This window comes from Scophthalmus maximus, chromosome 7 (genome assembly GCF_022379125.1).
Source record: "Scophthalmus maximus strain ysfricsl-2021 chromosome 7, ASM2237912v1, whole genome shotgun sequence".
Lineage (NCBI taxonomy): Eukaryota > Metazoa > Chordata > Actinopteri > Pleuronectiformes > Scophthalmidae > Scophthalmus > Scophthalmus maximus.
In genome coordinates, this window is record NC_061521.1 from 14,653,753 (window position 1) to 14,680,703 (window position 26,951).

At 43.1% G+C, this 26,951-nt stretch overlaps 3 protein-coding genes across 9 annotated transcripts in view; 1 reads left to right on the forward strand and 2 right to left on the reverse strand.

Annotated features, from left to right (window-relative positions):
* Nucleotides 1-9,492, forward strand: part of LOC118315726 (FERM domain-containing protein 5) — a 51,252-nt gene extending 41,760 nt beyond the window's left edge. For 3 of the 4 annotated variants that reach the window (XM_035643228.2, XM_035643229.2, XM_035643232.2), the window contains 4 exons: nt 234-308; nt 1,291-1,359; nt 1,542-1,648; nt 4,432-9,492. In XM_035643228.2, the coding sequence (XP_035499121.2) occupies nt 234-308; nt 1,291-1,359; nt 1,542-1,648; nt 4,432-5,000 (820 nt within the window). In that variant the 3' untranslated portion in view covers nt 5,001-9,492. The remainder of the gene's footprint in view (nt 1-233; nt 309-1,290; nt 1,360-1,541; nt 1,649-4,431) is intronic. The other variant, XM_035643230.2, reaches the window with a different exon arrangement.
* Nucleotides 9,493-9,587: 95 nt separating this feature from the next.
* Nucleotides 9,588-18,654, reverse strand: blm (BLM RecQ like helicase). Of its 4 annotated transcripts, none has more exons than XM_035641867.2 (22): nt 18,324-18,653; nt 17,214-17,274; nt 16,550-17,120; nt 16,285-16,420; nt 15,504-15,607; nt 15,272-15,386; nt 14,510-15,174; nt 13,923-14,099; nt 13,718-13,836; nt 13,523-13,636; nt 13,313-13,411; nt 13,063-13,211; nt 12,857-12,963; nt 12,273-12,433; nt 11,951-12,146; nt 11,435-11,625; nt 11,199-11,343; nt 10,893-11,092; nt 10,602-10,797; nt 10,377-10,499; nt 10,071-10,275; nt 9,588-9,969 (listed from the first exon to the last, which is right to left on the reverse strand). In XM_035641867.2, the coding sequence occupies exons 1-22, from the start codon at nt 18,416-18,418 to the stop codon at nt 9,780-9,782; spliced, it is 4,119 nt and encodes a 1,372-aa protein (XP_035497760.2). In that variant the 5' UTR covers nt 18,419-18,653; the 3' UTR covers nt 9,588-9,779. The 4 variants fall into 4 exon arrangements, with proteins under 4 accessions (XP_035497760.2, XP_035497761.1, XP_035497758.2 ...); XM_035641868.2 differs by having other exon boundaries at nt 16,550-17,071; nt 18,324-18,388; XM_035641865.2 differs by having other exon boundaries at nt 10,071-10,272; nt 16,550-17,274; nt 18,324-18,654.
* A 1,019-nt stretch (nt 18,655-19,673) lies between these two features.
* Nucleotides 19,674-23,246, reverse strand: ctsh (cathepsin H). Its single transcript, XM_035641871.2, has 12 exons — nt 23,054-23,246; nt 22,828-22,859; nt 22,463-22,568; nt 22,300-22,370; nt 22,114-22,218; nt 21,201-21,287; nt 21,028-21,083; nt 20,857-20,938; nt 20,671-20,739; nt 20,478-20,584; nt 20,056-20,181; nt 19,674-19,953 (listed from the first exon to the last, which is right to left on the reverse strand). The coding sequence occupies exons 1-12, from the start codon at nt 23,115-23,117 to the stop codon at nt 19,884-19,886; spliced, it is 975 nt and encodes a 324-aa protein (XP_035497764.1). The 5' UTR covers nt 23,118-23,246; the 3' UTR covers nt 19,674-19,883.
* Nucleotides 23,247-26,951: the final 3,705 nt, after the last annotated feature.

The following is a 26,951-nucleotide window of genomic DNA, read 5'->3' on the forward strand; positions in this document are numbered from 1 at the left end:
TGACATGCATCATTGATGGGTTTTTGATCTCAATCTCTTCTTTGTCGTGGGATTCTGAAACAGTATGTATACCGTATTCACTCCTCTGCAGTGTGATCATATGAGGAGGATATTCTATGAAGAATGAGTGGGAAATGGTGGTATTTTCAAATTCATTCCAGAGGGTTTTTTCTTCCTGTTCAACAAAATTGAGTTCACTTTTTAATTTTTTCTTCTTTTTCCTTTTTTTCCAGGCTCGAAAAGTCAAGTCAGGTTCGTACGGTGTCCAGCAGCAACCTGTTCTTCAAGGGCAGCCGTTTTCGTTACAGGTAGAGTACACGACACGGCAGCATGACTCATGACAGGGGAGAGGGAGGACACTGCAGAAAACCCCCCAGCTGGAAGTGCAGAGATGTGTTACCCCACAGGACGCGGCCTCCTGGCCTTCTGTGCTGTAAAAGCAGCCTGCGTATGCCCAGTGGATAGAACCGACAGCTCACAAGACACAGTGAAGGGGACTGATCACATGACGCATGATCACCTTGGTTATATACTGATTTATATATAAATATTTATATTTCGTCGCTGGTAGTAGTATTTCACCTTAAGATTTTGTTTAAATTGAGATATAAATATCTGATATTTAGGCTACTACCATTATACAATTGGAAAAAAATATATTTTATATCAAAGAGTCCTTATTTGGGAGGTGGCATGACGTGTATTTCTCCAAAACTCAGGGGATATTTATCTATTCACTCATTCTATTTAACACATGTAATGCACAACGTACAGTGTAATACACTAATTTGCGACAGATAAAACTAAAAGCTAACCGACATCTGTATTGCGTGGTCCAGTGAATGTAAAGTAAAACCAGACATTTCTAACTACAGGTAGGTGAGAAAATAATTTTAGTTTTGGACTAATATATTTCAATTCAGACAAGATTTAAAGGGATGAAAGGTCATTTTAACATCGTCGTATTCATGCAAAATCAAGTGACATCACGAGCCAAGTCGGATAAATGTTGAGTTTAATGTTGGAGGGCTAGTCATGTTTGTTGTTTTTGATATTTTTGCCTGCAAGTGTGTGCGTGTATGTGCGTGTGTGTGTGTATGTGTGTGTGTATTTGTCTCAATGGTGGTGATTCAGTTGCACAAAGCTGAATTCACTGGGTTCAATTCACTCACGATGCTCATCGTCACTGCAGTGACGTGGCATCGGTGGACACCAGGTTGCCTGGTTTTGTGTGCGCGCGTGTGTGTATGTGAAACTCATCCTGAGCATCGTCTCTGTGCTTTATAACAGTGGGCGAGTGGCAAAAGAGGTGATGGAGCAGAGTGCCAAAATCAAACGCGAACCTCCAGAAATACACAGGTAGAGTTGTTAAACTCAGACGAGGTCAGAACACTCTCTTGCTCTCTTGCTTAGGCACCACGCTACTGTAGATGTCTTCATGTCAGCAGCACCTGCTCGCTGCAGTTTGACTTACCTCCACTCTGGGTCGTTTCATCAGCTCAGTGACGTTTGTGCATCTGTGTCTGTGCTGGTCTCCGCAGGGCTGGCCTCGTGCCCAGCAGAAGTTGTCCATCCATCACACACGGACCTCGCCTCAGCAGTGTACCGCGCACGCGACGGAGAGCTGTGCACATATCTATCATGGAGGGTAAGAACAGAGCGCCTATACCCCATGCTTCCGCAAGCTGACTGATCTCAGAATCGCCATGGAAGTGTTTTTTATATGTTGTTTAGAGGCCGTACAGTGAGTACGGTACAGTTTCCATGTCACCGACATCAACCGAAAACATGTAATTTGCAGTTTGCATTTGACAAGAGGAACTTCTGATTCTCCCTTCCATATATACTCGTTAATTAATGTGTTACTGCGACACACACTCACACACACACTCGCACACACACACACACACGCAGACACACACACACACACACACTCATGTTGTAACCGGAGCCATTTGGCCCAGTTCATGCTTGCATTGATGCAGGTGTGTGCGTCACTCAGCCGGCTTCACTTCAGTGAAGCATTTCAGAGCTGCGTGTGTTCTTGTGTGTTTGTGCGATTGTTCGCGGGCGCAGCGAAAGTCCCGTGGTTTATCCCACCTGCAGGCCCCCGGTCAGGTGAGAGCAGGTGACCCAGTTGCGTCTGTCTGTGAGCCAGTCCCGCGTGACTCTGGTTCAAACCAAGTGAGACAGCCTAATGTCTAACTCTCTGTTGACTGAGTTTAACAGGGGTCAGTGGCAGCTGTACTGTATATATCGAGGGTCTTTTTGCTGTGGGTTCAAGAGAGCCATAAGAGCTTCCCGCCCCCTGTGTGTGCTGACTGGGTGCCTTACAGTGGTATTAATACCCCCAGCTGAATATAGCCTGGGCCTTCTATTCCATGTATGTCTTTGGGCTGGGTGGGGCAAAGCCAAGCCAGACCAATGCTGCTGTTTGTTGCTCTGCTGCAGAAACTTGGTGTTTCACCTCACACTCTTCTCTGCAAACAGCCACCAAGGCAGAACCCTTCACACAAACGCACACGCGCACACACACACACACACACACACACACACACACACACACACACACACACACACACACACACACACAAACGGCAAGACCGTGGCCTGGACTCCGGGACAGGGACCATAACAGCAGGATAAACACGTGAATGCCGCGGCCATGGTGAAGTGTCTGATCCGCATCACCACCCGGGTGAACGTCCACCTGCGTATGATCAACCACTGCTACAGGGATGTGAAAGTTCGCGTGCTGAGCCTGGGGCCTCGAATGCTGGGCAAGGCCCTGGGCGTCTTGCCCCTGTACCCTGCCCTGACGGGGCAGCAGGAGTCTGCCAGCGTCAGCCCTCTCCCTGGCACGCCCCTACCTTGTGTTCAGCCCAGCAAACCAGGTAAACTCATCACGGAGCCGGCCAGAAGTCAGGCGCTTTACACGAGGGCGCCGGCCACTTCCTCTATTTTAAATCAGTCTCTGCTTCGTCGATGTCGTCAGCGAGAGAGTGGCGCCGTTCCTCTGGTTGTGTGTGTATCTGAAACAGATATAATTTTTCTTGATTGACAGTATTTTGTTGATTTATTTTGTTGATTTGCTCCTCGTATTTCACGGAATGTGGTGTGTTCATTTGGAGTATGAATTTATTTTGATGTCATGCTGTAGGGTTTCAAATTAAGAGCTATAGACATGGGAAAAACATGCATACGTGCATTTTCTTTTTTGCTCGCAGAAAACTATGTGGCGGATCAACAGAGAGGAAAGATGGCTGCTGACACTCATTTAACCTTTGTGCCTCCTTCTTTTCACTCGACAGTTGAGGCTTAGACACTGGACATAATCCGTCCTATTTTTACCCAAGTTTTTCAAAGTATCCCTTTTATGATTTGCTTCCTCATCAAGAGCAGAGTTTTAATCCCTTCTCTTTATAGTGAAGGTGTAGTGTTGCTGCTTTGAGGCTCCGGTGAATGTGATATCGTCAGCAAAGGGCTCAACCACAGCTCATCTCCTCTGACATGTTCTCTGTACAGAGGCTCTCATGTGCTGTACTGTCCTGTACTGTTGCTTATCCTGCAGAATGAACAGTACTGTACTTTCAGCATGCCTGAAATTCAATGCATTGTTGACTACTTGTAGAGTTGGGCAATATGTCAACATATTCTCTGTGATAATATGATTTGCCAACCGACTCAGATTTTGCCACACTGCTTCTCCTGAAGTGGCTGCTGTTTCCCTTTAATATCTAAATAAGACACAGTTTTTCTTTTTCAGTTTTAATTGGTTTAATATATCAAGTTGATTTTCCAGTTGTTAGATTTGTTGAATTAGTCAAAAACTGAATCGTACCGTTTATTTATTCATCAAAATTAAAACATTTCCATTGAATTTCTCTTCATTGCAGTATCAGACTACATTTACTGTAATGGGGCATTTGGGACATATGTATGGGATAGCTCGCTCGTAGTTGTACGTTATAAAATATGTCTGTGTGCCTTTTCATTTTGGTTTGATTTATTGTGAAAAGATTCTCAGATTGTTTGGTGCTGGTGTTAGTCAGGTTTAAGTTTTCTACTGTTAGTGAAAGATGCGTTCAAACCATTGAACCAATTTATCTTAAAGGGTTTGTTCACGTTGTGGTTATTGATTATAATTGGCTTCATGAGGATTTCTTCCATTATTCCATGATAAGGCTTCACATCAGCTCCTGAGTATTCAGCATAGCAACAGCGTCGTCGTCCCCCCCCCCACCATTCTGTTTAACTCTGGGAACTGCGTGATCAGGTTTCCGCTCTCGAGCTGGAGACGGTGCGTCTGTGCTCTGTTGGCCAAACAGCAGAAAAGACCCGGAATATAGTATATTGTAAAATGTGCATTAACATTTCTTTCATTCTTTTCTCTTTCCCCTTCTCCTCTTCCTCCCTGTACACCTCCACAAGGTCTGGAGTCCTTGCGAGACAGCGCCCACTCTACCCCGGTGCGTTCAGTGTCCCACAGCGAGTCCTTTCTACCGCGCTCCCGGAGCCAGGCCACCGACGCCAGCGACAGGACAGCAGTGATCTCGGACGAGGCCTACAGCCCCTCCGACAGCGTGCTGCCCACCCCGGTGGCCGAGCACAGCACGGAGCAGGCTGGCTCGCGCCAGGTCAACGGGGCGCCGTGCAGCATCGAAGAGGAGAAGGAGTCGGAGGCGGGCACCCCCACACTCGCTGTGGGGGGGGACTTTGGTGAGGAGGGTGCAGGGGGGGATTCGGCCCTCAGCGAGGTGGAACAGGTGAATAAGTTTGTCTTAAGTGTCCTCCGCTTGCTCCTTGTGACCATTGGACTCCTCTTTGTCTTGCTCCTCCTCCTCATCATCCTCACCGAGTCAGACCTTGACATCGCATTTTTACGTGATATCCGCCAGACCCCCGAATTTGAGCAGTTCCATTACGAATACTTTTGTCCCCTCAGGCGGTGGTTTGCCTGCAAGCTCCGCTGGGTGGGCGGGTGGCTCATTAACAAGTGAGGTTGAGGTCGTAGAGTTCGTAAGCCCGATCGGGGGTCTGAGAAGACGGTTAGGACTGCGGAGTGGTGGAGGGCAGCTCCGTCCCGACCATGAACCCTGCTTCTCCCATCCTGCTCCTGCAGACATACAGCCTGGACCACTCCTGGTAACACCGCGCCAGGTTCTCTCTCCCCCTCCTCCACTTTAAGTTACCACCCGAACACCCAACCTCCACCCACCCGTTTTCTTCTTTTTTCTTTTTCTTTTCTACAAAGCCAGAGGACATTTTTTTTTTTGTGCTTTTTATTTTGCATTTTTTAATTTTAAGTGATTTCAGGTATCTTTATTTTTTCAAATAACTCAAAGGAAAAAAATTGAAACTGAAATTAAAGAACTGAAGAATTTTAAACAGTTCCTTTTACAGGAACAGGGAATTTTGTGGCAATGGATGAAAACTGCATTCAGTTATTATTTATTGCTTTCAGACATATATTTTCATTAGGAAAGGAGATGAAACAGGAAACGGAGAAAGTTGTCATTAATAGATGGAAGTGAGTTAGGTTGAGAGACGACAGTCCTGCTGCTGTGAAGTATAAGTGAGGCAAAGTGGTATCAAATCTTTTGATATGGATCCATCCCCATCAGAAGTCCCCGAGGCGAACAGCAGGAAGAAGGAACAACTGAACAATCTGTCAGGGACGAGAGTGAAGGTTTGTGACGGGGCAATTACCAAATGCCTTTTTTCAGAGGATGTTGAAGACTTTTGTGAATTGTTTTAAGACACAATTACACTTCAGTATACGAGGGTGTACAAAGTAAACTGGTGACGATGAGGTTGTTTTTCTAACGTTTTATAAGGATACAGTCAAATGAACAAGTACCAATAGTGTTATGTGTACTAGTAGTGTCAGATGAGGTTAGACATGAAGAGCAGAGATCCACTGGCACCAGTGGATAATAGTCTAGATAGATGAACGACGATCATATGGTTTTAATAATGAAGTCATTTTTCAAATGTGCTCATTTGTTCTGTTTTTTTTTTCTCTCCAGTTAATTTTAATTTGCATTTTCTCATCAAGTTGAAATTCAATGAATTTCAAGTATTTCTTTGTATGAAGAGTTTATGATTTATTTTTGGTTTCATATCAACCATGCTCTTAGGTTTATGTACCATACCATATTATTATTACTAGAGTAAGAGTAATGATGTACTTTTTGTACAAATTAGTTTGTTTCTTAATATATATTGACAGGTTTCCATGTATATTTTAACAGAACTGAAAATGTTATTTTGTTATTGAAGATTAAATTATACTTTTTTTAGCACTGTGTTTCAAGTAAGGTCAGAAGCATTCATGGAAATGAGGAAGGGGTCCCCCCTAAAAACAGGGTTTTTATCCAGATCCACACAAGACTGATCACAACTCACAATCACTCCACCAGCAGTGAGTCAGTCTTCAACATATGCGCAGCTTAAAACATGTATTTTTACATACTGAAAACATGGAGACAACATTAAACCACCGCAAATACCAAATAATCCAAAAACACATTTTCAACTTTGGTAACTTTACCATTTCATATTGTACTTGAAGAGTTTGTAGAGACGACGTGAGCCTGACCAGTGATCCCAAGTAAAAACTCTGACTGAATCAAATGATTGAATCAAATTATCAATAAACTGATTTCTTGTCAAATTATCAATTATCAGTTGATTGATCAACTGATAATAGGCAGATGGAACCATTTGAGCGAGCTTGACAAACTACAGGATGTGATGATGATGATTTCTGATTCACCTCATGGGTGTTTTTTTTCTGAACTATATAACTTTATTCCCTTGTTTTTTTTCCCTTTTTAATACCAGCCCAAACTAAAGCAGATACCGATATATTTACAATAAGCCATTATTGTAATAATAATATCTGCCCTTTGATTGGTCGGTCAGGCTCTCTACTCTTTTGCCTCAGAGCTTCAGGGAGCGATTACTGTCACATCTGCTGGATTCTGGGTAAAATCTGTTTTTGTATTGCGTGTCTACCCCCTGCACCAAGTGCAGGTGTCGAGTGTTTGTGTGTCTGTAAGTAGGAATGGAAATGCAATTGAAGTTGACACCAGCGGACGTTTAGACAGAGTGAATTTGCCGTAAAGGCGTGAAATGAAAGGAGGTGATGGAGAGGACTGAGGGAGATGAGACGTTCAAGTGATCTGTCTGCGTCTTTTCAAGTGGGATTTAAAAACCAAATGGGGAATGGAAGGGTGACTCATCACTCTAATGGCTGCACAGGGCTGCTTGTCTTTCTTTTCTTTTTCATGTCTATCTCAAACCCCCCCCACACCCCTACTCCACCAGCACCTGCAGCTGCTCCACCAACAGCCAGACGGTGCTACATGTACCTTCTCTCTTTGCTCCTGTGTAATCCGAGCCGGTCAGTCCTCGGCTGAACTGCAGTCCTGAACTCTGGCGTTGTGGCTGGATCCACTCCTCAAGATCGGTATCCCTTCACAAGCCCATAGTCATCTGCGGTGTAAGGAACAGCACCAACGTTTCCCAGCACGGTACTGGAGGAAAGCATATCCCATCACCAGAGCCACATTGGACAGCAACCTGTTGAATGCAGCAGTTTATTTATACGAAATTCTTCGTTTTTTTTAACCTCGGATCCATGAATAGCAGACGCGAAGATGATGCACATTTCTCCCACCAAGGTGTGGGGAAGGGGGGGGGGGGGCGTGTGGACTTTTGTGTACTTCATATTTATTACTGACATAAAGGTCGACATGACTGGCCAGTGTGCAGCCAGACTGAGTTGTTGTTTTTTTTTAAAGGTCAGTCTGCAAAGGTGTTCCTCATACATCAGGTTAGGTTTACACATAGCCTTCATGTAGCTTCAGTGGTCTCTCTCTCTCTGAACATGCAACAATAAAAAACAAAAACCAAGGCAGCATTATTCAAGGAGCAATAATCCGCCGGAAGAGCAAAAAGGATGTGATTTGCAAACGTATGTGTATGAAAATCCAATGATGACTATGTCCTTCCTGTTTCTAGAAAACCACTTAACAAAATTGCTGTTGTGCTGTACCTCTTAACGACGATGTGACCACTGAGACACATTCAGTAATATCTTTATTTCATACAGAAGTCCATTTTCCTTCGAGATGCTCCTGTGTGGACGTTTGTTCTGCTGCTGTTCTCATTGTTGAGTGACAGATTGTTCCCTGTGCCTGGACCCCGACTCGACAAGTTTACCCGAGCGGCAAGAGATGGAGGAACGGAGAGCGATGAGAGATGACATCTCAATCAACCACACACACACACACACACACACACACACACACACACTGCTCCTCCGTCCTTAAATGTCCCAGGTCGAGGGGGAAAACTGTTCGTCTCGGAATCTGTGATGTTACTCTGGGAAGCCCAAAACTCGGTGTCTTAACCTGACTACACGTTTATATTACAGTTGTCATGTTTACATATTCTACTATGATTTTTACGTCATGGGAGATGGCTACAGTTTGGGCCACGTGTGTGACTTTGGATAATCGAGTGTCATCCATGGTTTATATGTGAAAATACAGCTGATCCATCCAGCCCCCGAAAAGCAACAGTGAAGGTTAAGCCCTGTGGTACATTGGAAGATGAAGCATTGGTTGTTGTGTTTAAATTTAAAATACAGTGGGTGCACTCAATAACAGAAACACTCGTGTCATTATGTAATTCTTTAAAAACAAACAAATCCTGTACTTATGAAACCGATGATAAATTGAGGTGGTGTCAAATATGTTAGGGTCATTTACGGTTATAGTTTGTGGAGATATTGCACTGAGGTGTTCTTGTTATTTTGTCTACTCGCTGTTTTTGCATCGAGTTCAAAGTAAAGAGTTTAAGAAAAAAGAATTCATGTTTGAGATAATCAGGGCTAAAGTTTCAATTTTCTAATTGTCTGAGATTCAAACTTTCTTTTAAAGGGGTTTTTGTTACTATTTTGTGATGGAGATTAATAACAGTGTGGATGATCAAAATCAAGTGATTCATACAAAATGAGCTACTTGAATTTTGTTTCTGGCCATAATCCTTAACACGTTAACGTGGATGATGCCTGTAGAACTGAGGGGCCTGTGACGAGCGAAGACATCTTGATCTGCTTTCTGCCTCCACTCTCATGACCGTGCACACACGTCATCAAGTGTGTATTGACACACGCCCATGTCAGGTTGAGTTGTCATTCTATCCTATTAGGAGCTTGCTATTTAATTACGTTATATTATATATTCATATATATATGTATATATTCATATATATATGTATATATACATATATATATATATATGTATATATAAATCCACGTGCCAAATCCAGCTCTTCTTCAGTCCGATCCATTCCGAGTTCATTTGTACTGTCGTTACCTTCCGTCGGTATAACATTTTGTTTCTCTCCAATAGTCCCCTGTAACTGGTGCCATGAAATGAAACTATTCAAACGTGAAATAAACATTGAATAAAAACCTGACTGGGCTCCAACTGTGGCTTTGTGGAACAACACGAATTCAGTACACCTTGTTTTTTCTCACTCAAAAAAAAGGACAAATCTTTGGATTATTGCAATTAGCGTTATTAAAAATCCCATTTAACTTTAATACAAACATTTTACAACAATCAATATACAATCAGGACCAACACCGTGACAACTGTGAAGAACAGATTCAGTTGTGAAATTAGAGGTAGACCCTTGACAACTGTTAGTGACACCATCTGGTTTGAGAATGTTATGAATGAGCAGTTTCCCTGAGGAACGCCTCAGCTCAAGTGGGAAAAGGTTGGTTTTAAGAAGGGCCGCTGTTTGGTTTGAGGGGTGGGGGCCGCCAGGAAGCCCGGTCTCCTGCCCGCTGACGCGTCTCCTGCGGTGCTCCTGGACCCCCGACCGGCAGCTCTCGATCCCCCTCTGGAGGCCGACGACGACCAGGACTTATTGCTGTTGTAGCCTTGACTAATGCCACGGACAGAGAAGAGAAGTAGAAGAAAATAAGGTTTCAGGCTATGAAGTGAATCTTCTTGCTAAATAATGAAATGTGAGAAAACGCTACAGACCCCCTGGAGTTAGAGCTTGCATTGCCGTATGCTTTCCTCTTGGAATACTGGAAGAACGGAGCTTTCTTCCTCTTCCGTCCCTGTGCGCCCTGATTACGAAAGTAAGTGGAGGACTCTGTGTCATCATCGTCATCGTAATCTATGTTTGCACGCCCTCGAGTCGTGTCTATCCACTGTTCCCCACCACCGTCGGCCTGCTCTCCTGCTACAGAAACAATGTGGGGTTAATAAACTGCAAGATTAAAAAAAGAGAAAATTATTAGCAAAAAGTTTAAATACAAAAAAAAAATCTGTTGTGTCTCTCACCAGGCAGCTGCCACTCGGAGTATTTCTGTAGGACTTGAATGACCTCAGCTCCATATTTCTCCAGTTTGTCCTCCGTCACACCGTCGATCTGAAGGAGGACTTCAGGGTCAGAGGACAGCTTCTCTGCCATGAGGGGAACAAAAAGGTTTAACAAGTTATAAGTGCATCGTACAAGCTGTTGTGCCATTTAAAAGGCGGCCTCTCAATGACCGTTTCAGACATTACCAGCGATCTTTTTCAAGGTAGCGGTGGAGAAGATGTTGTAGTAGTGAATGCCAAACGCTTTGCCGAGCTGCTTGCACAGGTCGGTCAGCTCCTTCAGACACTGTTGAACCATCTCGTCTCTCTGCGAGACGTTCTTGGCAACGGCGGCTTTGTGCTTCCTGATGCTCGACGCGCTTTCCGTCTCATAGAACTCCACCTGCGACCGAGAAAAATGTGTCAGTTATCGTTAAACGCCTCGATTAATATCCAAGACTTTCGGTGGCTCTTCTAAGAAGAGGTGTGAGCCGTTACCTGCATGTGTCCGGACAGCACGTTCATGGCCTTTGGTCCGGCAGAGGTATAAGATACCGCTTGGCCGTTGTACGTGATGTGCAGGTCCTCGACTAGAACGTTGTCCAGGACCAGTTTCTTGAAGAGTCGGTCGGCGTTATGTCTGGAGTAGGCTTTTCCCATCCCAAACATTCCAGTTTGCATCTTCGCAGATTTAGACCCTGACAAAATGATAGTTTCCCAACATGAGAGCATTCACAAAAAGGATAACACGTCATTCACAGTTGTAAAATGCATTCTTATAGCGAGCATGAGTCTGTACTGCACCTAGGAAGATATCCACGAGCATGTTGAGCGTCAGCCGGTTTTGTTGAGCAGTCTTGCCGAACCTCGCTCCGACTTTCTCGCAGTTCTCCTGGACAAACCTCACGATCTTCGTCACGTCTTCGGTAACATTTCTCATCTTGTATTGCTGCGCACAGAAAATAAATCAAATCGTTGCCCAACTGGAAAGAGCCAGGCAGGTTTGGAATATGAAATAAAGGATAAGGAATGATTCCTACGTTGGGTTTCGCACAGTTGTCGCAGCTCACGTCGGCGTGGTCTTTACAGAAGCTCTTGCTGAAGTTGAGCTCTCCGAAGTAGGCGAGCAGCTGAATTCTTCTACAATCCATCATGTTCTCGCAGAAGTGCACCATGCTGTGGAGGTTGTTGAAATGAGTCGCCTTGGTGTGTTTGTCACCTTCTTTGTCCACTGTGGGGGAAAAAAACACAACTAATATATATACAGTTATGGTGCGTTCACAACAAACACTAAGAAAATGTTCACGTTGCGTTACTAGCGGAAGTATGGTCATTGGGTCATTTGTGTTGATTTATACAACAAGCAAATATTCATCTGTTCTCTTTCAGGGCAAGGACGGACGTCAGTGATTTTGGGAGTCAACACTAAATGGCCTTCGTGATATTGCGTCACTCGAAAGACGCAAATTTCACATCTTTGTGTTATTTGCTCATGACCATTAGCCATATGGAAAGTAAATTGGTTTAAAGAAAGCTCTATTAGTTTTTCCACATACAGCCGATGATCCTCTTGATGCGTTGCACGTCGGCGTAGGAGTAGAACAGTATGCAATGAGAGATCTCTCCGTCTCTGCCGGCTCGTCCCGACTCCTGGTAGTAACCCTCCACCGATTTGGGCAGACTGGCGTGGATCACGTAGCGCACGTCAGGCTTGTCGATGCCCATGCCAAAAGCTATGGTGGCACAGATGACCTGCTCGGACAAAAAGTGAACAGTGAGACCAGAGCGCTGTGCAGCAGAACTGTCATTGCTTTGTATCAGGCACCATCTACGAGTAGTAGCCTCTACATCAAATCAGTGATCGAGTGGCGACCTCACCTGGCAGCCGTCCTGATTGATCCACTTCGTCTGCGCATACTCTCTGTCGCCGTCGCTCAGGCCGGCGTGATACGACCGTGCTAATATCCCTGCTCTCTGGAGGCTCTCGGCCATGGTGTCGCAGTCGTTACGGGACAGGCAGTACACAATGCCGGAGTCACCTGCAACAGGCAGAGGGACGGCTCAATAAACAAAAGGGAAATGGCGCAAAAGCAGATTTTAAATCAATGACAAAGCATCGCCCCCTGTGGGACAATTCAAAAACATTCTTTTTTTTTCATTACAAAAGCAATGAATCATTTGACAAAAACATAGATCGAAATTCACACGAGCTGAGGATTTATATGTGCTGCGATAAAACTTAACCCCTTAATCCGCAGTAAACAATAGACATGCATATATATGTTTGTGTGTTATATAACAATAAATTATTGCTATGATTTCTCATCACCTGTCCCTTTAACATTGTTGAGAATGTGTTCACATGCAAATCTTAGCTGGATGTTCAACGTCAACATTTACAACAGTGTTCTGAAAATAGTGCGAGCTGGGAGTAGAAAAAGAAAAACTTGTGAATTATTTACGTGGGTAGTGCTTCTTGATCCAGGTGATACAGTCCTCATCCACCTTCTTGGGTTTCTTGGACAGCACAGAATACTTCAGGTTGGTCCGGTTGAAACTCATGGTGAACCTGAACACATAGTAGAAGGAAAAAAATGTGCAGTTACTGCTGTGAAAGATGAACTGCAGTTGAAAATCTTGAGACGAAGCCTAAAATCGAAACACTTACACCTGCGGCTGAGTCATGTTCAGCTGGTTGAGGATATCTTTCTGGACACGAGGCGTGGCAGTGGCCGTCAGAGCCATCATCCGCACATTAGGGAACTTCTGCCGCAGTTCGTGCAACCGCTTGTAGTCCGGACGGAAATCGTGGCCCCACTAAAAGATGTAAGGTCACAGGATGATTCACGATTGCTGCCGAAAAAAAAAAACGCAGACGAGTATACGGTAAAAAAAAAAAAGCAAATTGCAAAACACACCTGACTGACGCAGTGTGCCTCGTCTATGACGAACCGGGCTAGTAGGCCTCGCTCGTACAGGTTGTGCAGGGCGGAGATCAGCTTGTGACTGGCACTCACCTTGAGGAAAGGAAAAGACGCGTGACCGTTACTAATAACTTTGAACGCTGGAATCTGGAAGTGTGATTTCTTGTTGGCTGTAAATTAAGTGTAAAATCCTCCATTTCTCACCTTTTCCGGTGTGACGTAGAGAAGTTTAACGATGGGGTCTTTCCTGGAGAGCTGCATGTAAATCCTCCCCGCTTCACTGTCACTTTTATCACCAGACAAACTTGTTGCTGGAATCTGAAAAGTGTGATGAATAAATAAATAACCGATGCCCTTTCGGATATGTAGCCATGTTCTGTTTGATCCAAACATACTTACATCCAGCGTAGTGAGTTTCTGCACCTGGTCGACAATGAGCGATTTCAGTGGCGAGATAACGACGGTGACTCCTGATGACAAGCAGGCCGGCAGCTGGTAACACAAACTCTTACCGCCACCTACAACATCAGTTACAGATTCAGACGTCTTCACCTGCAGCTGCTCCACAACCAAGTGCGTTTCTGTCACGCGTGTTTCCACCAACCTGTGGGCATCAAGATGAACGAGTCTTCTCCCTGAAGCGTCGCATTAATGGCTTCCAGTTGATTGAACCTGAACTGATGCAGACCAAAACGCTTGTGGAAGATCTTCATCATCTCCTGGGAGTGGGGGAAGTTGAACCCTCGGAATCGATCGTGGGCTGGGTTTCTGAAGGTGGGCTCTGCGATGGAAAAACAATAAAACTGAGTCAGTTAAATGCACAAACACACCACCAAACAAATTTTTTAAAAAGCAGAGCCTTTAAATTAAGCAAAGCATCTCAGAATCACTCCTATGAAATATGCAGAGGATTCAAGAAGGACAAAGTGACTTTGTGTTCTTGAAATAGTTCTACTGTGTTAAAAATAGCAGACAGTAATATTGAATTTACTCATTGTTTTTCTTGATAGTTCTATTGTGCAACCAAGGCATTCAAAAGTACGACAGAGCCTAAAAATACCAAAAATTACAATCAAATATCTGAATATTGAGTACTTTTTCTAACATAGCCTACAAAAGATTGGACCAAATACACGTTGCTCCAGTTGAGACACATTACTCCGATGTGTCCACGTCGCCAAGCCGACTCACCAGGGGAGCAGATCTTTGGAGGCTTGGGCGCAGACGCAGGTGTTGTTGGTTTCTTCTCCCACAGAGACTTGCTCGGCCCCCCCTCTCTCACCGTTGTGGACACAGTGCTTGAGTTTTGTCCAGACAGAGACAAAGTCGAGGGTTCATCAAAGTAATCGGGGATGTCCGAGTCATTAAAGTCGTCTATGTCAAAGTCGTCTATGTCAAAGTCGTCCGGTCCTGTGTCTTCTGTCGCTGCGGCGGTTGTTTTGTTCCGCGAAATCGCCTCTTGCTTCTTGGGTGAGAAGAAGAGATCTGAGCCATCCAGGTTCGTGCTCGGCTTCTTTGAGAAATTAAAAGATGATTCCGTGAGGTTGTGAGGTGATGGAGAGTCACATACACTCTCATACTCCACGTGTAATGTCCTGCTGTCTTTACTGTGCAAGGGCTCCGCGTCAATAATACTGTCAGAGGGATGAGAGTCATAGTTCATAGGGATTACTGATGACCTCCTGATGTGAGGAGGTTTTTTTGGGTCCACGGGGACGGAGCTGCTAGAAGACAAGACACTGGACATGTCACAGCCAACGGAGGAATTGTATTTTAAGCTGGGTTCAGAAATCACAGTGCTGTCTGGCTGCTGCATCCTGAACAGAGCATCGCCACCAGTCGCAAGAATCCTCTTCCTGAAGGAGGAAAGGTACACGATAACTGCGCTCATGCAAAGATGCTATTAAATATTATGAATCATAACAAAAGGCATTTCCACTCAAACATACACACCTTTGAGCCCTTTTCAGTAAAAGCTCACTTCCACAACACAGACCTATTAGTTCATATTCAGGGATGGAATCAACCAGAGAGCAGATGGAATCCATGATACTGAAAAGCTCCTCGTCTAAGACACGACAGGAAGAAACACAGTTAATGAAGGAGGACAAAGACCACAGTCCTCAATTTAAAAAATAAAATGTTTACAAGTATTGGATAAATCTGAAAAAGGCGCAACACCCACTTATTTTGTCTTTTGAGTGTTGAACCAAAGGTTCACGCGGAGCAGTGATGGGTCCCTTGGCGTGTACTTGGCTGCCCCTGCTTTTAGCGTCAGTCATTTTAGATCTGTTTGAAATCAATTTTAAAATTCTCTCATATCAACGTCAAAAAAGAATATACACTTAAAATATTTAGTACAGGTCGTGATTATGCCTCTCCTCAAATTAAGCAGAGCTCTCCTGGTGGGTCTCCCTTCAAGCATAGCAAAACAGTCACGTGGTCCAGAATGCAACGGTGCGTCTAGTTTTCGATCAGTGTAAAAGGGAGCGTATCACTGTTCGACTTCCACACGTTACCAAAGACTCATCTCCTCCCCATCACCTCCAACACAGAGGCCTAACTAGCACTCCTTTCCCTGATCTTCTACATTTTGTCCTATTCAACTGATTTAGCTTTAGTTTAGTTTCTTACTTCGATGTTTCCTGCTGAATGGAAGCTTTAGTGTTGTCCCTCATTCATAAAGTCGCTTTAGATAAAAGTGTTTTCCAAACGAGTAAATGTAAAAGAGGGGAGACTTTACCAACCCCAACCCTACTAAAACAGACCCACCAGAATTGCAACTAAGTGTAAGATGAGTTAGACAGAGTTATAAGAGTGGAGTACACTTACAACTGCACTACTGATTAACTGTCTGTGTGGTTTTAATTACAAGCATTACACATACAGAGTCACCTAATGCCCCACCATGAACACGATGTGACTCCTGTGAGTGTAAATCGGAATAGATGGAAAAAAAAACTGACCTCGTCTCCACTACAGAAGCCGTATAAGAGATCACATCTGGAGGTGGTGAAGGGGGAATGTAGTCCTTGTCATCCTCAGGCTCCGAGTATTCATCGAGCTCTATTACTGTGGGGTCAATTGTTTTTTTCTTATCATCTAAAAAGGCAATTAAAAAAAAGAAAAACATTGAATATAGTCTGTGTTTTTAGACTGATTACTTGCATCCCAGTCCGTTCTCTGCAATGTGCCAATAAATTACAAGTGCAGCAACAAAAAACATGTTACCTGTCTTTTCTCCAAAAGGCTCAAACACAACATCGTTGTCATCGTCACTGTCGCTCATGACAGACTTCAGGTGAGCGTGAGGACGTTGTCTAGGCTTAACGGGGGAATCATCCAGGAAAAGCTCTGCTGGTGAAACTGCGGCCTTGTTGACACCGTGTTCCAGCTCATCAGTTTCCATACAAAGACCATTCTTCTTGCTCAAGTCTGGCGTCATCACAGAGGCGTCAAGGTTTAGTTTCCCCGTGAATCCATTTTTTTCTCCGACAGGGGGGGAGACCGGCTTGGTACTGTTCCCCAATGTTTCTGAACTGAAGGAGTCATTTTTTGCTTTGACGGGAGTTTCAAAGTCATCAAAATCATCCCACTCGTCCATCGGGAATCCAAGAGATGCATCCAGACTCGTGGCGGTGCCATTTCCACAAGTGGACTGGCTCTCATGTTTAGCTGGAGCGGTAGACACTGCTGAACGAGCGTGGGCTGAGGGAGCACAGGTACCTGCTGAGCTGACAGAGTCCGACTTGCCTTTTGAAGTTACAGGGAAGAAGTTGTTGATTTTTTGCGGTCTCTCAAGCTTGTTCGAAAATCCCAAAAGAGATTTAGTCACCAAACTGTTCTTCTTAGAGACATTAACATCTATGTTTGCCAAAGCATTTGAGCAGTTTACCTTTGTTTGGACTTCCACCTTTGTCGTACCCGACGAGGACTTCTTCTTGAAAGAAAAGGCCCTAAAAAATACACAAGGATGAAGTTAGGAAAAAGTGGTGAACAGTTGTGGGCATTTATCTTGGGATTAGATGGTTTGAGAAAACATAATGTAAATCTGTTTTGGTGCCTTCATATACCCTTTCCTTGCCAAAAATCGCATGACTGACTTGTTTCTGCGTGTGACATCTCACTTTAATTTCAGCAGGCAGGTGGAGTCTGATCTCAGGTCAGATCTTACAGTGATTACAACCAGGTGACAGGTCGACATTGTAAAACCCTTGCTGATTCGCTTCGAGTTATATAATGCCGTCTCATCCATTATGTGTTTGTGTTTATGAATCACTTGAGTCCAACAGAGCCACGCGAAGGCCGCAGTGATTTCTAGCTTTGGGGTGCGGTCGAATTCTCAAATTGTCTTTGGAAGTTTCCTAAATCTTGAAGTGACCTGGAAATATTCGATCAGCAGCCATGATAAGAGCTGTTCGGATTCTCTAAATGCAAAGTAAGGGAGCTTCAATGATTCCTTTGCTATCTCCTTTAGCATAGGGAACACTGGACCTTCCTATGTGACAGTAGGGAGATACAGACGCCCCACAATGCATTGCGGCAGCGATATTTAACGTGATGCGGGCGAACGTAAACGATTCAAGTAGTAGAAGAGGAGTATGAATATGAATATGACCCAGGTCTGACGCACCTCGTCATGTCAGTTACTGTTTCATATAAATCATTTACATCTGATGCCACACGGTGGCAAAACAGTAGTATTGTGAAAGTCGGATTCTGGACTCTCTGAGCAGCGCTGTGGGCTTTTCCTACGTCCTACGAGTCCTCCTTTACACCTCCTCTTGGCCCCATGACGTCTCCCACCGGGGTCATCTCAGGATGAAATGAAAGCTGTCCATATTTAATGCGACACTGGGTCAGGATGCGTGCGACCTCCCGGCAAAGAGCAAACACGCGTTCGAGTCTTCTCCGCCGCAGCTCGAGTCAACGCGCGCCTGTTCACACGCGAGTGCAGATAACGTGTCACGTCGGACAGCTCGACGCGAACTGTGTGCGGACTTACCCCGGTTTGGGTTTGGCCAGAGACAGCCTGCTCGGAGCGCTGCTGCTGTGCCTCGCCAGCTGCTCCTGCAGGTTATTCTGCGGGAGAGCGGACATCGCTGGTGAAGGAGTCGAGCTAGCGAGCGTTAGCCGCCACTTGCTTCAGCATTGTCCGCGACGCGGGGCGAGACTAGTGAAGCGGAGGGCTCGAGGTTTGTTTGTCCGACTAACGAAGTGGAGCTCCTCGAACAGAGACAGTCGTGTGTCAACGTGTTCAACCGCAACATTTAACTTCTCGCTCTCTCGCCTGAGTAGGATGTGTGCACAGAGCGATTTTGCGCCTATTCAACAAAGTGGCGCCTTATTGGCCGAGGTCGACGATGGCATGAGACTTCTGGGAAATGTAGTCTTACTAGCATGGATGGATGAAGGCGGTAAGAAGAGGCGTAGCAAATACGAACTACTCTATAGCAACTTGCCTGACTCAGCTATATACACACATCAAGTCGTAACTGTATATGTTCCTTACAAATATCATTTTCTTTTCCTTTTTCTGTCTTTCTTTAGGATGCTTGTTGTATTTAATTGCCTGTTAATACATGTTCTCTGTGTAGCACATATGACGACAACGTTGAACCTTGACCCTTGTTTCCACGTTAGAGACTTTTTATGTCACCAAATTGTTATTAATTATAGTATAGTATTAACATACACAATATCTGTGAATATTATTATTGTTATGGTTGACTTTCATAATGTAGATCAAGCACACTCTTGACATTTTGCAGGTACCTGATGGAGACCTTGACTGTAACCCTCAACGGTGAAATCAATGGAAACCTCTGTGGGTTTTGTACCATAGGTATTCTTCTAGTAAATCCTCATGCCGCGAGCGCACCGGGTATTAATTAGTATCAAAAAAAGCTCCAGCGTTACCTGTTGTGTTTTCTTTATTCAGACGAGAATCTAAAATCTCACCTATGGCTCCAACATTGCCAAGGCCGTCCCTGGAAGAGACCCCTACATACTGTCTAGACCTGCTCACTTGAGCACATTTAACACAATGTTTCGTTCAAATAACTTTCTTCAGGTATATATGTTTTTTTTAACCAAACATTATAATAAATGTTCTTTTTGAGCAGGTCTAGACAGTGTGGTTGTCTCTTTTTCTTCGTAAGGTCTTCACCACAAAATGAGCTCGGTGTTGCACTTTATCAGAAGCTCAGTAAATGTAGTATTCTATGTTTGCATTATAATTGTGATATTAATATTCACAAAATGAATTATACCTTCCTCAGTCATTATAACTATGGCCATCATATTTGGACACTTTAAAGACAGCTGCAACTATATTCTGATAAAAGAGTCAAAACAGATTTATTAGATTTTATTTGTGAATTTCACTAAAATTAATTGAATGATCGGTACTATCTGATTAAAAATGATTCAAATGACTTGAATTACCTTGTTATAGTGATTTACTGGATGCTAAAAGCTGCTCTATTGTGGGGGGGGGGAAACACTTGCACAGCAGACTTATGATTAGGATATTGCTAGTAAGATTTTACATTGACAGTGTTCATCACACCACTGGGAAAGATGAGCAGGCAGCAAGTCCACACATGTTCTTCCCACGTTCAATGAGAAAATATCTGTGAGAGGAGAAGAATGTTATACTGTTAATGTCTTTCTCTGGTTGACATTTCTTTTAGTAATATTTCCTTAAACTGTATGAGGTAGAACACAAGACTTGCCCATGAATCCCCCAGCTGGATGACCACGAGTTCTTTACTATCCAGTAAGGGGTCCCGTTGTCCTGCCCATACCCAACCGCAAGCACTGCATGGTTCACTTTGTCTTGGGTGTTGTGGCATTTAGCACTGAAAACAGGAAGCGAAGTATGTTGTATATAACTATGGCATGACCGAAACTGAGAGAACCATTGTTTTTTCTATGTTCCTCTGGGAACAGACACTTTTTAAGGTTTACTGCTGCATGTGTGTATACAGATTATTGCTGTGAAAAGGACTGCACCTTCCTATTTGTTGTAGTGGCTATACCCTACACTTCCTACACAAAAATGCAAATACAAACAAACAAACAAGCAAAAACAAAATAGAAAGACTAATCACTTTCCAATATTCTAAATCACATTATTTCTGTGGCTTCCTCTCACCTGGTGTACACGCCTTGGTGGTAAAGCATGAAGTCCGGGGTCACCTCAAAGGCAAAGCTGACAGGATTGCGTGTGGCGACAGCATCCACCATTCCCATCTCGTCGTACTATGACAGATAACAGAAAATCCCCATCACTCACAGGCATTCAGTGAAGGCATTTGTCTTAAAGAGAGACACTGACGTTCACTCACTGCTGTTATGTTCACCACTTCCTTCACAAAAGCAGATGCCAGTTCTGGTTTGTACACGCAAGGTCCTTCCTGATTTAAGAAAAGGGGGGGGGGAAAAGTCAAAAGCCAATTAATACGTAATTTCAAGTCAGTTTTGTTCATCATTTAGTTTTGTTTGTGCTGTAGAGTAGCCAATTATTTAGTTACAAAAGCTGTGTAAGGGTAGTCCTTCTCTGTCATCAGTCCCTTGTTGTACATGATGTATTCAAATGCTTGGCTGGGAAGACCCCTACAAGACAAATCAAGATAATGTTATTAAAATCCAACTGTAGTGGTGCACACAGTGGATGGAAACACATGTTTGATTCTCTCTCTCACCCATTACATCCATGGTTGTTGAAGTCCTGGGCACAGTCCACCAGCTGTTGTTCAGCCTAAGTCATCAGGGAATCAATTCAAGAGTACAGTAAGTGTGAATTGTCCTACCAAGACAAAAGTATTTTTTTAAATACATCAGCAGCAGTTTCGTCAGAGAGTGGAAAGAAAGTCACCAATGATATGAGCTTCCCAGACGCGATAGCAGTAACAGACTCCAAGCAGCCGGTCGTGGAAAAAGTCCAGCAACTGCCACAACTTCCCTTTGGTTAAAAAAAAAAACAGAAATAGATTTTGTGAGTAAAATAAACAGGTTGTATGTGTATGCATAAAGATAACCTTTTAATATATATATATTTTGTCATGTCACAGTTAGAAAAGCAGTGCACTGTCACTGTTACATGGCTCATTGTGACACAGACCAGAACGTCGTAGGGAACATGTGAGTTCATAGTTCTGACATGGTGACAGCTACAGTAGCAGACGGGTAATGCTTGAAATGCAAAGGCATAATGACTGAGGCTTAAAAATGCAGCATCCATTACGAATATCAACACTTTTCCTCAGAAAACTCGAAGTGACTAAAATGTGTTATCATCCAATGACAAATGAACTTGTGACTCATGAATTCGTGCATCACAACTTCTGTCCTTTTCTTTCATGTCAGAAATCTGTCTATTCTCTATTTTACAAGCCATCTTGAGCTCCTGAACAGGCCTTCGTCTTGATAGCATTTCAAGCATCAGGTCACTCAACTGGTCAAATTGAGGAGCACAGGTGGAACTTACAGTATAACACGAGCAGCCAGCAACTAGTGCAACGCCATAATTAACATTATTACACTGTTTGACCAGTTCTGTACACCATTAACAGCATGTGCTTTATGGTAATTATCTACATAATATTCTGTTTATGTAGTAAACAAGAAGACATTATTTAAGGACAGGAAATAGTACAGTATACATCAGATGTAAATCAAACGTAAACCTTAAGATACGCTGTGTTACCCTATGTTGACAACAACATCTGTGATCCATAACTGGAATTAAAATGTGTGTTGGATGTTTGTGCAGTTGAACCTCACTGTACCTGATTCTTCACATCGGTCACATAATTTCCTTTCTTCCTCCAGTCGATGGAGTCTGGATGTGGTCCGTTGCCACTGACATAGTTCCCTTTGGTAGCAGAGCAGTTCTGTAAAAGGCAGTAAAGTAACTCTCTCTTGTGAAAAAAAAAAAAATGCATGTAAAATACTTCCTGAATCACTGGCATTACCTGTGGCTCAGACCAGAGGAAAGACTTTCGAAATTCACTGAACGTCATGTCTGAAAACTGGTTCAGAGCCACTGCAGGAAGAGATGGAACAAAGCTTAACAACGCATTTGTGCTATGGACCGTATAAATAAACACAATCAATGCAGCAACAAGCTCCTCTTACTTGTGAAAGAGTGATTTCCTTCATTGTGTTTGTCAATCTTCCTCCTGTTCTCAGTGAATATCTGGAGTCTGTCGTCGTACTCCTTCGTGCTGTACACTTTGCTGTGCTGCACATGGGAGAGATCGCTGTTCACTTTGCTTTCTATTGATTTGTTTTGTATAAATATGCCCATAAATCATTCATTGAGGGCATACATGGCTGGTTATCAGTTCATAGGGATGTGATCGTGCAGCTCACGAAATAGAATTACAAAAAAATGTTGCAGTGATTTTTCATTGCAGGCAGTCCAGTCCACTTCCTCAAAAAAAAAACTTATCAGTTCACATTTGATACGTGCTTGATGAATATAACCTCGTGTAGTTTACCTGTGCCATCCATGACCGGAAGTGGAATTCCTCTGAAAACAATTCATATTGTAAATGTCAAACTTTTCATGTAACACAGCGACAATTTGAATTTGCGACAGGGAACGAAGGGCCGCCGTCGCCCTGGCTGAATGTGAAAGTGAAAGTGTGTCTGTGAGACACGTTAAAGCGCAAAAGACGAGTGTCCTTGACCCAATGGACGATCGCAGCCGCAGCAGCCGCTTACCTTGTCCGGACAGGTGAAGAGCTGAGGCCGCAGACACGACGGCGAACAGGAGCCAAGTGTTCATCGTTCGTCTCCTATGAAAACCTCAGGCGGCGGAGGAGGGTGAGAGTGAAGGGAAACAGACCACAACCGAAAATAAAGAACGAGAACAAATTTAAAAAGACAGTGAACGAATCAACCAATCAACGTCCGTCTGGCCAATGTCGGCCCCACATCGTGTGGTGAACCACTAACGTAACCTGACGTACTCTTTGATCCAATCAAACTGCCTCTGACAAATGTTGGGAGACGAGACATGTACAGATACACACAGACTAAAGGGATGGTGGGGAAATTGCCAAGGAGTTAGGGTCAAGGGGGTCAAAACTCTTGAATCAATTTCGATTGACTGCCCCCATTAGTGTCTCTAGAATGTGCAAAAAGTAAAAGGGGGGAAAACAATCCTTGTTCGATCAAGTCTTACTGGTGTTTTAACGAGTCACCATGTGAATACATCCCGTGAAAAATAATGAAATCTTACTTCATAAATAAGTTTTTATTCTCCTTTAAAATATTTAAATGAGGTATGAGGAAGTTCATAATATGTAAAAAAAAAAAAAAAAAAAAAAAATTTGTCACGGTGAAACATTTGTCTGGAAGGATGATCTATATGAGACCTTGAAGCACTAATGTCGTAACAGTTTTCCCCAAACTATGTTATTTAAGTTCATTTTCACCCTGGGGCAGGTTGATCAAGCCATTCCACATCAATATTGTAAACCCACATTAAAATACGCACTAAAAGTGTCACAAATTGATACAAACCCAACAGCATATTACCTGTAGACAGTTACAGTCAGGTTATAAACTGACTGTAACTTTCAGCATTAGACCAAACTGACTCCAACGTTGCATATCTTAACAAATAACTAATGAAAGTACAATTTATGCATTTGTTCTGTATATGATAGTGAGCATTATTTTCATTACTGTAGGCTGCAATACTTGCCAGGACAGAGACGTGTTGTTAAAGACTTTCTGATAAGATTTTACTCCGTGACATTTACTCAGCATGATGCCAACTGATTGATGAGCTACAAAAACACTTGAGACAAAATGCCCCTGAGATAAAATGGATTTATTAGCAAGAGATCACTGGGAAACATATTTTTGTTTATTTGTTTTTGTTATCATCATAATCAAACCTATTATTCTGCTTTCTTTTGTTTTTCTTAAAAAAAAAAAAAACTGGGAATATTTATTCAGGTGTGGAGACATGAAGGTTGAAAGATAATTTTCATACCACTGGGTATTGCTAACAGCAAAATGTTTATTTGTTTATATACCTTATAAGAGTATGTGCATGTATAAGTGTATAGAGTATATATATATAGTATTATTCGGTCTGTGAAGGTGTTGCATGCCTGCCACATGAGCTTTAAAAGTGTACTGTACATACATAGTAAAAATACATACAAATATTCACAGAATAAGCACTACATTACTATATTCCTGCTAACAGAAATGCTTATAGGCAGGATTACAGTATAAATGCAAAACACTTTGAAGTTGTCTCCTACCTCTAAGCCATGGTTTCAAGACCACACGGTCATAGCATTTTGTGTTCAAGCTTGAGATACAACTCTTTCTTTTTTTTTTTGGAAAGGATTACATTGTTCCACATTGAGAAATATGCAGGGTTGCATGTACAAAATGTACAGCACATCTCAGTGAGGTGAATTAACAACAAAGTACAAAATACTTTCCCATGTACATATAAAGAGCAGGTCACTCTCTCTTAAACTACTACAAAAATAGTGTTTGAATGCTGCAGGCAGAGGCCATTCACATACGTTTGATCATAGTTTTTAACAGCAATGCATATAACAGAGTGATATACAGTCACGTTCCACAATCACTGGAACAGCAAAAAGGACAGATTGTCTTTTAATTACAGAAGAGCAACAACCTTTTACTCTACAAAAGTATCGCCGAACCTGAAGGTACAACACTGTGATCTTTTTTTGTGTGATCTTTCGTCACAAGCTTAAGTTGAACAACAAAAAAGAAAAGTAAGGGGGGAAGTCACTGTAGCGTGTGAAGTGTCACATGACTAATCTTTCACCTTGAATCACAGCAAACTGAAAAGAGATGCAAATCTCCTTTAGCCCGGTATGCTGTTAGACAGATTATATTTGATTATACAAAATTAAGTGAGGTGTCAACAGGCTACAAAATAAGTATCATTTTATTTTTTCGAATCGTTGATAAAGAAAGACATTTTTCACAGAGCAGAGGTTCCCAATCCCAAGGCCTGTGGAGCATCACTGGGCCTCAGAAAAATTCAATTCCTCGCTCCCTGTCACATTACCAACATCAATATAATTGTTTTTCGCCATCTAGTGATGGATTAGTCCAGATTGAAATATCTCAACAGTAAACGGAGGGACTGCCAGGAATTCTAGAACATATGGATCCTAGAGGATGAAACCTACTGACTCTAGTGTTCCCCTTAACTTTTCCTCTAGTGCCAAATATCTCTGCTACTGTTGCACAGTTTAGCAAAAAAAACCTGGTTCAGATGTGGTTCAGATGTGACCCTCTGAATGGAATGATGTCGGTTATTTGCCGACTTTTCTTTCCAGGTCGGCACAGCAGTTTCAAAAATAGCTTGGTTTAAATACCTGTGAAACTAAGATGATGGACTTTGTGTTTATTGCTGATTAGCAAATGTACAACGATGCTGAACATGGCAAACATTATACAGGGAAAACGTCAACATGCTGACAGTGTCAGTGTGATCTTGTAAGTAGACTGACATTAGTATTCACTAAACTACTGCTGTGTCTGTAGGCTTACCGCCTCACGGAGCTGCTAGAGTGGTTGTAGACTCTTTGAGCTGCTTTCTGACATGCGCTGTAGTCCGGACATTTTATGAACCTCTTTGGAGGGGCTGCATGTGAGGACGCAAATGTCCGCAAATGTTGCTCCGGACACTGTCTGGAACTTTTCCTGCGAGCCCCCGAGTCCAAGCGAGCGAGTGGGCGTGTTGATGACTGTACACAAAAACACGGCTGTCCACGGCGAAGTTATCGCTTTGTCCTGCCTCCTACACTCTCTACTCAGATGCCACAGAAAGTTCCGGAAAATGTTGCTGTTGGTACGAACGCGTCAGCCCCCTCACAGCCTCCTGCTGCGCTCGTCATATGTGAAGGGCAAACTCCAGAAAATGTCCGGACCAAATTTTTCTGGTGTTTTCACGACTGAAAACCACTTTAGTCTTGTTAAATACATGTGTGAGGCAACCGGTAGAGCATTCATTTAGTGGACCTTTGTCATCCGTTTAATTTCATCCCTGAGGGGTCCCACTGGGCTGGTACACTATCGATCATAAAATTGCTCTCAGTACAAAAAGGGTTTGGGAACCCCTGTCTTCGGAGTAGTGAGCAAAGATGGAAACAAACCCTTGTTGTTTTAGTTTGAGAAGCCCAGAGACAGTAATGGCTCAGTAACCTCACTGTCATCTCCGCTGATCACTGCTCCGCAGCATTAAAGTGGTAGTTATATTCTCTCCGTTCCTTTACCTGATTTGATGCAGTTTAATCTTTTTACATTGCTACATTGGTTGCAGAGCAATTCAGTCGTCAATAAAACTTAGGCAATGAGAACAATGGCCGGCGGCAGGAGTGCTCAGAAAGTGCAAAGTCGACACAGTATGAGATGATGCAAAATAATGTCATTGGTCACAAAGAACACACAGTTACGTGTGTGACCTCTGTTATTATGCTTGAAATAACCCAAAGAAATTTTACTAAATTCAGGTGGCATTGTGGCAACGGTATCAAAAAAAATAATAATAAAAAAAAAATAAAAAAAAAAAATAAAAAAAAAAAATATATATATATATATATATATATAT